This window comes from Antechinus flavipes, chromosome 3 (assembly GCF_016432865.1).
Source record: "Antechinus flavipes isolate AdamAnt ecotype Samford, QLD, Australia chromosome 3, AdamAnt_v2, whole genome shotgun sequence".
NCBI classification, from domain to species: Eukaryota; Metazoa; Chordata; class Mammalia; order Dasyuromorphia; family Dasyuridae; genus Antechinus; species Antechinus flavipes.
The window spans coordinates 151,557,350-151,570,570 of NC_067400.1; the positions used below are offsets into that span (position 1 = coordinate 151,557,350).

General features: G+C 32.8%; 1 protein-coding gene across 1 annotated transcript in view; it reads left to right on the top strand.

Annotated features, from left to right (window-relative positions):
* FARP1 (FERM, ARH/RhoGEF and pleckstrin domain protein 1) overlaps window positions 1–13,221 on the top strand; it is a 299,358-nt gene that overhangs the window by 33,610 nt on the left and 252,527 nt on the right. Inside the window, exon 2 of the mRNA XM_051984043.1 lies at window positions 8,815–9,008. Coding sequence (XP_051840003.1) covers window positions 8,838–9,008 — 171 coding nt within the window. The 5' untranslated portion in view covers window positions 8,815–8,837. The remainder of the gene's footprint in view (window positions 1–8,814; window positions 9,009–13,221) is intronic.

Consider the following 13,221-nt stretch of genomic DNA (forward strand, 5'->3'; position numbering starts at 1 on the left):
GAAAGAGTGGCAATAAATGTTTTTATGTACAGAATCTCTGGGTTCTTTTCTTCTTTCTTTGCTCTTTAGGTATATTTTAAGGCTGTGGTACTGAGGAAGCAAGGAACTAATTGAACATTGTCAAATTGTCATTTTTTTTCTTCCAATTTCAAAACATTTTTATTAAAAATTTTGAGTTTCAATTTCTGTCTCTCTTTGCCCCTCCCCGAAAAAATAAGCAATTAGGTATAGGTTATACATGTACAGTTATATAAAACATTTCCATGTTAGTCATTTTATACAAGAAGATTTGAATAAAAAAGAAATAAATAGAAAATTAAGAAATAAAAAGAAAAAAGAAGGAAGAAAAGTGAAAAATAGCATGCTTTTAGTAGTTATCAGTTCTTTCTCTGGAGGTGGATACTATACTTCACCATTAATCCTTTGGAATTGTCTTGGATAATAGTATTGCTGAGAATAGCTAAGTCATTCATAATTCTTCATTGAACACTATTATTATTGTTACTATGTACAGTTTCTCCTGATTCTGTTCACTTCATTATGCATCAGTTCATGTAAGTTCAAGTTATCATTTTAAGACCATCAATCTCTGCTCTGTAATTTTTTTTTGTTTTTTTTTAAAAGGTTGTATAGTTCTTTATAGGCTGACTTCCTAGGTGATACTTGTTAAGCTTTTGAGTCTTATTTTTACATCAAGAATGCCACATGCAAAGTTAATACTTTTGGAGAGATGATGTGAAGGTAATTCAAGATTCAACTAAATAGATATTAAAATCCTTAATGTAATATGAGAAATAATAACTTACTTTATAAATGAATATTTCAAATGAGTAATTCTCTAGCCAGAAAAACATACTAATAAAATTAAATATAAAGCTCAACCTGCTAAAAATTTTTGTATACATTATAAAGAATTTGAAAGCCATGCACTGTTGAATTTTGATTTCAGTGTGAAGTTGAGCTATTAATAAGACATGGATTGTTCTTTTATTCTTGTTTTCAGTGCCCCAGGAAGACTTCCTGTGAAGATGTGTAATCACAGAACCTTAGGAACAGCAGCTGATTTTTAGTTGATTGCATTTGTATTTTTTCCTCTCTCCCTTTCAGACAGCTGTCTTTTTTTGTTGATAGGGATTTTTTTCTCCTATTCTCCTTTGTTTCCTTGTGAATTTTCTCTCTTCAGAACCCACGTTTTCTTTTACAAAATACATACACACTTTGCTTCCTTTCTCTGTTTCTTCTCTGTCATTAACATGTGCTTTTTCTTGCCTTTTCTCCTCTGACTCCTCTGCCTATCTTTTTAACAGCATGTCTTTATTTAAAAAAAAAATTCCTTTTTCTTTTTTTCAATTCAAGTTTTTTATTTTCAAAACATATGCAAAGATAATTTTTAAAGAGCCTTGAAAAACCATGTGTTCCAATTTTTCTCCTCATTTCTCCCACCCTCTCTCCTAGATGGCATGTAATCCAATATATTTTAAATGTGGTAAAAATATATGTTAAATCCAATATAGGCATACATATTTATACAATTATTTTGCTGCACACGAAAAATCAGATCAAAAAATAAAAAAATAGAAATTAAATTCAAGCAAACTGCAACAAAAAGAGTGAAAATGCTATGTTTTAACCCATCCTCAGATCCCACAATCTTCTCTCTGAGTGTAGACGATTCTCTTTATCACAAGATCATTGGAACTGCCCTGAATCATCTCATTGTTGAAAAGAGCCACATCCATCAGCTTTGATCATCATATAAATTTATTATTGCCATGTACAATGATCTCCTGATTCTGCTCATTTCATTTACCATCATTCATGTAAATTTCTCCAGGCCTCTCTGAAATCATCTTCCTGTTTCTTATACAACAATAATATTCCATAACATTCATATGCCATAACTTATTCAGCCATTCTCTAATTGATGGACATCCACTCAGTTTCCAGTTTCTTGCCACTATAAGAAGGACTGCCACAAATATTTTTTGCACACATAAGTCCCTTTCCCTCCTTTAAGATCTCCTTGGGAATAAACCTAGTAGAAACGTTTAATAGCATGTCTTTAAACTTTTCTTTCTAGAGCAGATCTGCTGAAGGTGGAACTGGTGTTGCTTAGCAATGCCTAGGTATTAGTTGGTACTCTAGCATGATGTCTTAAGATGAAAGTGGGTATTGAGTATGGCCTAAAATTCTTAAGAAAACTGTACCAACTATTAGCATTTGTTTTAATTATTCTCTTTTTAAAGAGTGTCATATCATTAATTTCTTTTGAAAGATATTGAATAATGAAAATGCAAGAAATAAAATTTAACAAAGCTCCCCCCCCCCCACAAAAACCGAGCAGTACTATGAAGAATGGTAAAATTCTTGTGAATGCTGCTCCATTTATTTTTTTTTTTCATCAAAGAGATTTTCCTTAGAGAATATCCTGCCCACAATCTGCTGCCTCTGCTAAAGTCTCATATGTTCTTACTACCACTGCCATTAGGGGAGTGAGAAGAGATATTAAAGCATAGTGAAAGTAGGAAGAACCTAAGAGATTATATTTTAAAAGCAGCAGGTAGATTTCTAGTTAGCCCAACTTTCTTGTTTTCAGAAGAACGTAATGTTCAGAGAAAATAAGTGACTTGCTCCTAGTTGCACAGTAGGCCTGTAGTGAGTATGGAATGGAACTCAGAGCTTCCTGTTAGGACACTAACATAACCTCTGGGGATAAGGCGAGGTGTGTTTCTAGTATCTGTGTTTGGAAGTTAGGTTGTAGTTTTTCATAGACATAACATTTTGTTGGTGGATAAGGTCTTTAGTATTTTAGTTTGTAATACTATGAGAAAATAGGCTTTTTGGGGGCAATACTGGACACTTAATTAGCCCTTTTTAGAAATGACTTTCTGAAGGACGATGAGTTCTGCATTCTAAAAGACAAACCAGGAACAATGAACTTTTGGAACACTACTTCTTTGAAACGTAGTGTGTAAGGCCTATTTGGATTCAGAAAGTCCAGCACTTTTAAAATTATTGCTCCTTGACCTATTTTCCAGAAGCATAAAAATCTAGTTAGAATCCTGATGTGGATAATCACTTGTTGTATAACTGGCAAGTCTGGAATCTCAGTTTACTGATCTGTAAAATGAGGAGGTTGGATTTCATGTCTTCAGAAGTCCCTTCCATCCCCAAATCTGTGATCCTAAATGAGTACTTAATTATGCTTCTTTGATTGTTGATTGGTTGAAACCAAGTCTTCTGACTACATTTTGGGGTGTTTCTGCCCCAAATAGCTTTGAGGACATATATAAGAAGGGAAAGTTATACAGTGTTGGATTGGTAAATGTTTAACAACGGGTTTTCAGGGGGTGGGGAGGTGGGAGAAAGTACCATAACACAGAATTTTAAGTTTAACCTGCAATGTTAACATTTCTTCATCACCTTCAGTCTAAAGCCAGGGGTCCTCAAGCTTTTTAAATGGGGAGCCAGTTCACTGTCCCTCAGACTGTTGGAGGGCTGGACTATAGTAAAAACAAAAACTTTGTTTTGTAGGCCTTTAAATAAAGAAACTTCATAGCCCTGGGTGAGGGGGATAAACATCTTCAGCTGCTTCATCTGACCCACAGGCACGTAGTTTGAGGACCCTGGACTCTAGACAATCAATAGAAAAATAAATCAAATCCTTATTCATGCTTTGCTATTTTGAGTTGTAATTGTAACTGAAATGTAGCTACTCATACTGAAAATTTAACATGAGATCTCTGAGTAGGTTTAACCTGGCTCTAGCACAATTCTGGTTATATGAATGATGCCTTATTAAGTCACATGTTCTTTATATCAGATAGACTTTAGTGATATAGATACAAACTTACTTAAACTTTGAAGTACCTAAGTAAATATGTAACTTATTCTTAAAGGCCTTTCAGAATAAATAGATTTTACATTCTTGTCTGACATGGTAATTTTAGATAGTCTGGAGACAATTTGATGTGAGTCATATTTGCTATGTCAAAATGTTATAGTCTTTTTTCTTCTGAGATGCTCATGAGGCAGTAGTAATTCACCTAACTATATATTACTGATTTAAGACTTCCCACAACAAACTTTGCGCAATACATTTTCTGTTGTCTGACAAGGTTGAAAAATAGAATCTTCCAGTTATATTTAATATTTTAGTTACAGAGTCACTTTATTTCATAAATAGATTATATAGTTTTCTAAGAATTAGAAATTAACTATACTGAGTTATGATTTTTAAAAATAAAAGTATTTCTTTGATACAGAAGGCACTTCAGGATCTTCAAGATCAGTATATTCCACCAAGTCAACAATTCTTAATGGACTCATGATAATATATGAACATGATTTGGAATTTGTGGGAAATGATGCTCTTCTAGTTTTTTTTTTTTGTGTGTGTGTGAATTTGTGGAAGTGATAGGATGGTGTTTGCAAAGGGCTCAACTGTGATACTTCCGGTTTAATATAAAAATAGATATTTATTTTATTTATGTTTTGTTTTTATCTATATGCGCACATTGTTGTTTCTCCTTTTAAAGTGTAAGCTCCTTGAAGGCATGGACTTGTTTTTGTGGTCCTAAAACTTAGTTTACATTGCCTGACTAAGAAATATTTATTTATGAAGATTTTTGGGAATGGGATCAATCATGTGTCAACTTCAATTTTCCTTTTACTCAATCTCAATCTAATGTAATATAAATGAATAAAGCACCTGTTTATAATAATGTAGCATATTCTGAATTTCTCTGTAAGTAATCATTGATCAAAACTACGTCAGCCCTTTCCTATGTATGAGAATGGTGCTTACTCTGCTGTCCTTTCCTTGATAATGGATTTCTTTTTTTTTAACCTACCTCTTTGGATTTTACTGATGCTAATTGAAGTCTAAATCTAGAATTGTTTCCTAAACGTTATTCTCCTTGTTGGGAACAAAGTTGTTTTTTTTTTCCATTTTTAAAAAATAATGTATTTTATTTTATTCTGAACTTAAGAAATAAAACAAACATTTCCTTAATATAGTAGAATAGAAAAAAAGATTATTGTACCTGAAACTGAAAATCTATTATGTACAACTTGCTATTCATTTAAATATATATAATAAAGTTATCATGTCATTTTCTTCTTTCCCCCTTTTTTTCTTCCTCCTAAAGTCATTCTATACATACTTTTATTCATCAGTTCTTTCTTTGGATGAAGATAGTGTCTTTCTTCATATGTTCTTTGTAGTTAATTTGGGTATGTCAGAATGACTTAATCACTCAAAGTTGTTCTCAAAACAATATTTTTGTTACTGTATACAGTGTTCTCGTGGATCTGCTCATTTTGCTCTTCATTATTTCATGTAAGTCTATCCTATTTTCCTAAGGAGTCCTGTTTCAAGGTAGAACTTAGTTTCTAGAGCCTCAGCTCTTAATTTCTCTAAATAAATAAGTTTTGCTAGTACTGTTCTTTTCAATGGTATTTTGAGACAAAGTCCAGGCCAGAAACCTTGTTCACATCCACTAAGAGACAAGCCAAATTATCTTTCATTATCCTTGAATTTCTTCCTCCCTTTTGTATATTCACATATGTTCCTACCCACTTTAAACAAAGTTGAAGACATTACAGCTTTGACCTCAGTCTTTTGATTCTCCCTTCCCTCATTACTAGCCTCCTCCCTCTTCTCCCCTCTATCTCCTTCTCTCCCTCCCTCCTTGCCTCTGTGTCTATTTATCTCTATCTCTCTGTGTCTGTCTGTCTGTCTCTCTCTCAAAAACTCATTCCTTGCTCATGTCCTAACTATGCAACTAGCTAATATGCCCTCCATTCCCTGAGAATCTGATAATCTTGACCATGAAGTTAAATATTTATAATATATTTCACACCCCAAAGTGGAAAATTTCCTACAGTATTCTTTAGGATTGTGGGTTTACTTTTTTAACCTTTATTTATGCCATATCACATACAAATTATTCCGAAAAGCAAAAGGAATGGGAAAAACTACCCAAATGAACAAAGAATATATGAGTGGTCTGGGATGAAAGTAATGGATACAAGATTGGCCTCAATTCAGAAATACTTGGGTTCCCGTCATGTGGTTAATTCACAACTCTGTGACCAAAAGCAAACTATATTTGAAGTGTCCCAGACAGCTCTGAGAGTTGCTGATCTATGATATTGATCTGCATTATTGGAGGAAGTTTATACACTTCCAAGTCTTCATATAAATGAAAGGACATCTGAATCCATGTCTCCCTCATTTTGGTGATAATTCATTATAATATAAATATATGTAATAAAATAAAAATAATATAATATAAATAATTTAAATTCATTATAATTCATTACAGGATGAATGAAAGCACATATCTGAATCCATGTCTTCTGTATCCTCATTTAAGTGATTCATTATAATGCTAATAATACTGTGAGGAGAGGAGTTAAGTTTGAAATTTAAAGTAAAATTTCTGGATTTCAGTTTCCTCATCTATAAAATGAAAGAGTTTACTTAGATGTCTTGTAAGCCTCACTTCTAGCTCTAAATTCTATGATCCTCTGACCAGAGAAACTCTTAAGAAAAGCTTCTCTTCCCCAAAAGATTGATCTTTAACTAGGTATCTTGTCATAGCATATTGCTTTTAAAGGTCAACAGGGAGTAGCCATCTTTGGGGGGAAGCGATGAAAGGATTAACTGAGTGTTAGCACACATTATTAAGATGATATGTAGGCTCCCTTTTTGTCAGATCAAAGGAAATCCCTTTTAGGAAATGGAAGCTAGAACTTTTTGAAATTAACTGGACAGTAAAATGATTGAAGAAAAGATTGAAATTTAGAGTCAAAGTCTATGAATATCAATTCCGAGCTAGTAACTAGAAAACCAATACTCCCTGCCCTTCCCCCCACCTTTATAATTAGAATTATGAATGTGCTTATATGGTTCACACCAATTCAAGATTTGCTTAGGATTTGTTGAGTTAGACTCCTGTGGACTTGATTCTTCAGAAAGTAATCTATTTCATTTTGTTGCTATAACTTTTGGATGTGTGAGAGAGACTTATACCTTGGTCTATTTTATAAAGCTTGAATTGAGAAATGTGAAAAACTGAGAGAAGTCTCAAGGAGGACAAAGAAATATTAAACAGTAAGATGATGGAAATAAGATCAAAGAAATAGATTTTTTCTGAAGAGAAGAAAGGTGAAGTTAACTTTAATTCTTATCTTCAAATATATGACTTTCTATTTTTTTTAAAAATACAATTGATGACTTTATTATTCTTGGAACTTTACTTCTTTGATACTAAATTACTATTTTTCTTAACTCTTGGAACTATCTAATTGCTCTTCTTTCTCCCCAAGCCCAAGATGTAAGTCTCAATCCCTGAATTTCTTTATATGCTTTCTTTTTGAGATCTCATCTGTTTGCACATCTCCAATTGTCTTCTATGTGGGTAGGCTTAATTTTATAGCTTTAGCCTGGTCTTTTCTCTAAAGCACCTGTTTTGTAGGCATTACTGGTATTACTTCTAGCCATTCATATGCAAAACAGAACTCACCTTTCTTTCTTATTTCCCTTCCCCCAGACCATTTCCTCTCACTTGTTTCCCTTTCCTACTTTCCTTATTTTTTCAGCGACATCAGTCATCCCAGATTTAATACTTTATAATAGGTTTTGTTATTGTTGTTTTTACTCCTTTTCCTCCTCATTTATGTTGAGCCAGAGTATGACACCTAGAAGATTTTCTTATGAGGAAAATGATGTTTGTAGAGATAAAATGATTTATCAAAGGTCACAAGAGAGTTAATATCAGAAGTGATAATAAGGCACAAATCTTCTGATTCCTAGGCTCCTGCTTTTTCTACCACAAAATGTGGCTTGGCTTGTTTCTTATTTAAAAGGAACATTTTAACACCAAGCTCTGATGTTCATTATTGGAGATGCACTGTGGGAGATTGGAGAGTGTTACCAAATTTGGAATGAATCTCATCTCTTGACACTTACTTAACTGTGTAAATACTAGCAAATTTCTTAACCCAAAGTCTGTTTCTTCATCTGTAAAACAGTAATAATACCTTCAGTGCTAAGGTAAATTTCTGTGGGTATCCAGGAGAAAGACCCTTAGCTATTTATCTATCCCATTAAAGTATCCATTTTAATTCCTATATTCTTATGAAGCATTTCTTCACCTCTCCAGCTTACTGATTTCTCTCTTCTTCCTACCCCTTAAAAACTTATGGCTTGTCCTATTCATTTTGACCTGGCCTCACTGGCTTGAATTTTTCATATGTATGTTATTTCTCCAGTATCAGATTACAAGCTTGTTGGGGGCAAAAATTACATCATGTTACTTTTGTATTGTGTAAACCTCACAAATAGTTTGGGGAATGTACATATAGTAGGTATTTAACAAATGTTTATTATATGAATAAATGAATGGAAAGGGCCAGTCTGGGGCATTTGGGAAATCTATTGTGAATAATGGAGCTGAAAATGAATTTTTTTTTTTTAAGAAATACTGTATTCCAAAGGATGCTTATTAATCTCTAGGTTGTAGTACTAAGTAAAGTTCAGGAGTTATTGACTCTCAGAGGCCTCTCCCATTTCTAAATCCTATGTTCCTTAATGCAATTTTTGTGATTCTGTTAAAATAGAATATCCTCCTTTTAAATTTATCTTATGGGTAGTATCCTAGAAACTAAGAGAGTGACAGTGAATTATCCTTCTAAAATGTATAGCTCTTCTGGCAAGAAAGTAACAATGGTGATAAATATTGTGAAATTATTTATTTTAGATGTGTTCTTCTGATTCATTTTATTTCCTTTTTTCCCCTCTTCTAGATATTATATAGGTTACTTTAAACATGGGTGAAATAGAGCAGAAGCCAACTCCAGGATCACGGTTAGGAGCTCCTGAGAATGCTGGGATCAGTACATTGGAACATGGACAGAAATTGCCCACAGCACCACCAGGAAAACTTATTTCCATTAAAATCCAGATGCTGGATGATACCCAGGAGGCATTTGAAGTTCCAGTAAGTTGTTGGCAAATATGTAAACTTTTTGTTTGGTGATGGTGGTGGTTGGAATTGAATGGAATTGGTATGATCTGGAATGAGTGAGCAAGAATTCTGCATTCTATACATGAGCACAGTGACAGGACAGTGCTACTTACTCATATGTCCTGATCCATTTCTGAATGTTCTATGCAAGTTTCAGATGTAGGTATATGTTTTTCTCTTTTTTCAGGACATAATAAAGTGCTAAGCGCACTAGTACTTAAAATCATGAATTTGACAAATTTGGTTACTTAACATATTGGCAAATAGAGTTTTTGTGAACTAAGAAGACTTGAAAAAGACTAGAGAACACAGGGAAGTAAAGGAGTAGAGAGTGAAAAGATAAGACATAAAGAAAAAATGTTTTATTTATATAGAATATGGGGGGAAGAGCTTTGTGAATGGATTATAGGTTTCTTTATCATTTACTGTTATTTCTTCGTGTTGAAGTGATCTGTTACTTAAAATATTGCTATAGATTGAATGATCATATTTGTACCCAAATAAATTATAACAAAAGGCATAGATTATCAAGAAGTATTATTTGGGAAAAGAGCCCTAAGAAGAGTCTGTATAAAACTGCCTTTTTAATATAAGTATAAAAAACCTTGGTACTTCCTCATTTTCTTTTGTGGAATCAAAATCTTTCAAGGGATAGGATCTTTAATGTCTGGTGGATAAAGATAGATGAAGCTTTTGAAACTTTAGGATATGTTAAGGGTTATCATTTTTTAAAATTAGTATTTGAGAGTTTTTCTGTAGTTCCTTTTTGTTTTAAGGTGGAATGGGAGAGTGTTGCTCTTAATCTCCAAACAGGTGATATGTTTATTTTCAGTATTTCTTACTTAAGAAAATATCCTGGGCTTAGTGACTGTTATGAATTGTGAAACCAAATTCTTTACTAATAAACTATGTTAAATGATGTTTTCTGGATGCAGTTTAGAGCCTTTATCGAGTGCTATTGTGTATAACAGTAAAACTTTTAATTAAAACTATTAAAACAATGAAAACATTAGAATGTATTCTCTTGCTGTATTGTGCCAAAGAAGGTAGAGTTGTGTGCCAGTGAAATTGTGAGCATAGAAGATAGACATTTCCAAGGAATTTGCATAGTATTGAAGGTTTAAACACAATAATATTGAGCTTTTAAAGTGATTTCTTTATTGGCAGTTCCTTTGCACTTGCAAATATCGTTTAGTTTCTGAGTAAGGGACATTGCAGGGTGATGGGGATATATGTATTTTATTTTATTTTATCTTTTTAGATTTATAATGTCTCTTTTTATCTATAGGAATTGTATTTTGTATTTTATTGTTGTTGCATCTCACTCTTTATGACCCCATTTGGGGGTCCAGGCAAAGATATTGAGGTGATTTGCCATTTCCTGTTTCAGTTCATTTTACAGATGATGAAATTGAGGCAAATAGGATTAAGTGACTTGCCAAAGACACTAGGAAATGTCTGAGGCTAGATTTGAATTCCAGAAGAGGAATCAGACCTAGATTCTATCCACTGTACTACCTAGCTGCTCCATTTTGTACCTTAAGAACATCTTAATGATTTTTTTTGTTGTTGTTTTGAAAGCATAATTACTTTCCCATTGTTCTCTATCTTTAATTTAAAAAAAACAACATTAGATATCGGACTACCTTAGCAGCATTTGGAAGTATGTTTTCTAGAACTTACACATGTCTTAAAAAATGTCATATTACTGAAATGCCTAAGAGCTAATTATTATGACTTCCCCCCCTCTATATATGACTGTATCTCTGTGTGTGTGTGTGTGTGTGTGTGTGTGTATGTGTATGCATATGTGCATACGCAAATAGAAATGGATAGAAATGGAATTATTTTTCCCCAACAAGTGATGGTTCTTATTTTTGGAACTCACAGCATCTTGTATAGATCAATTACAAAGGCATTCTGATTTGTTATCAGTGGAAAATAATCAAAGGAATGAAATAATGTATCTCTTAAAGCATTATGATTTTATCATGGAGGAAAGATTGTAAAAATGTCACCTCAGAGAACAAGCACACTAACCTGCTAATGTATGAGAAAAATACAAGTGCCTTAGGTAGGGTTTGAGGAGTAAGAATGGAAAACAAAGGCCAGATAAGGGTGAATTTATTCTGCCTTCATCATTTTATTGTTTTATCCTCTCCAGTCTTTGTATGAATTTTTTTTCATTTTTTTGTCCAGTTTAATGATTTAGAAAATTTGTGACAAATTCACAAAAGCAGTGTTAGCTTTTGAATAAGTAAAATTTTTGGTCTTCAAGAATGTATATTTGAGCATATATTTTCCTATTTGTAGCTTGTGCATTTATACTTTTTTCTTTTTTTCAATTTTTTTAGACTAAGTATATTTTTGTATTTTTAAAAATTTCCCTTTCTTTCTAGTGGTTATTGTACTTTGTTATAATGATGTGGGGCAATCTGTTTAACTTTTCTTTCTATTGGATATGTACATTGTTTCTAATTTTTCCTCCCATAAAAACCCAAGATTTTTCTCTTTTAAAAAAATTCCTATCTTTTCCTACTAATGTGTTCATATTTCTTATTCTTTATACTTTTAATTTCTAGAAACTAAGCTCGTTCAGGACTGAGATTACATTTTTTTCCTTCCATTTTTCCTCATTACATTTAGTAGTAAATATAATTTTAGAGATAGAAAGAATTTAGAGATTATTTAAAGCTTTTACTTTATAAACAAGGCAAAGAGTGATTTGTTCAAGATTATTTAGTTGTAGGAGTAATACTAGAACCTTAGTTTTCTGCTACCATTCAGTATTATATCAACTCACTATACTTACCCCTTCTTTATAATACTATGATGCATACACTACTTGATAAATGTTTACTGGATGGATGAATTTCTCTCTATAAACATGATTTGTTTTGCTTCAGTGTGTAGTATACATTTTTGGTGTTGGAGGGAGAAAGGGAAATATCTAATAAATATTTTCTTATTTATGTTTCCAAATGAATGATACTTCTGCAAATAAGTTTTTAATAAGAATTCTGTAAGTAGCTTAGTACATAATGATTAGAGTGGTAGACCCCATGCTTGATAGACCTGAGTTCAAACTTGTCCCTGACAGTCTCAGCAGAGTGATCCTGGATGATCTCCTTAAATTTTCAGTGATCCAGGACAGCGGTGTCTAGCTGAAGTAGACATGGATGGTGGGGATGAGAAGAAAAATACTCAGCTATATATAAAGTTCTCTGTGGGCTATATGTTCCTTTAGAAAACAGCATATTAACATATTTATGTTGTATTGTACTTTTAATTTATTTTAATATGTCCCAATTACCTTTTAATCTGGTTTAGGGCTGCACCCTAGAGGGTTAGAGCCCATGAGAGGTGTTTGGGACACTCTACTCTAAGGGGAGGGGCAATTGGGATTATGTGACCTTGCCCATTGACATGTAGTAAGTGTCAAATGTCTGATGCTGGATTTGAACTCAGGTTCTCCTAACTCCAGGGCAGGTACTGGAGTTATACACTGTTTCATCCAACTGCCCCTAAATTGTGTCTTCTAATTCCAAATCTAGGCTTCTTGCCACTAATTATATCATATTGAATTACAAGATTATTTTTTTCTGCACAGTGTACTTTTACTCATAGGATTTCTGCCTCCTCTATTTCTTCTTATGCCCCTTTTCCATCTTTCAAAAAATGATTTGTTAGAATTTTCATTCTCAGAGTAAAGCACATACTTTCTTGCATCCTTTGCAAAAGAAAAGAAGTCAAAACTATATCTATGGAGTAGAGGCATTGATTGCCTTGGAGAGGTTAAGTTGTAAAACAGCTGAAAAACATAGTCTGACCACTGATACACACTGTCTATGCAAGTACTTACTGAATGGAGAACTATAAAATAGTATGTAACTTTGAAAAAAAAATCTCAAAGTCTCCACATTTAAAATCTTTGTTTCTATCGCTTCTCGGCCTTTTGGCTAAGATCAAGTATAAAATCTTTGTTTCTAAAAGCTTATTATTAATCCATTAGATTTATAAAAATTTTCCAGTTTTTGTGCTTAATTTAAATCTTATACTTGTGTTTTTCTTTTTGAGTCACAAAACTTTAGTGAATGAATTCTTATGCTTTATCTTTCCCTCCAAGATGAACTGGGGCATATTGCCAAGATTATTTGCAATTTTCCTTTGGGAAAGTTCTATGGAC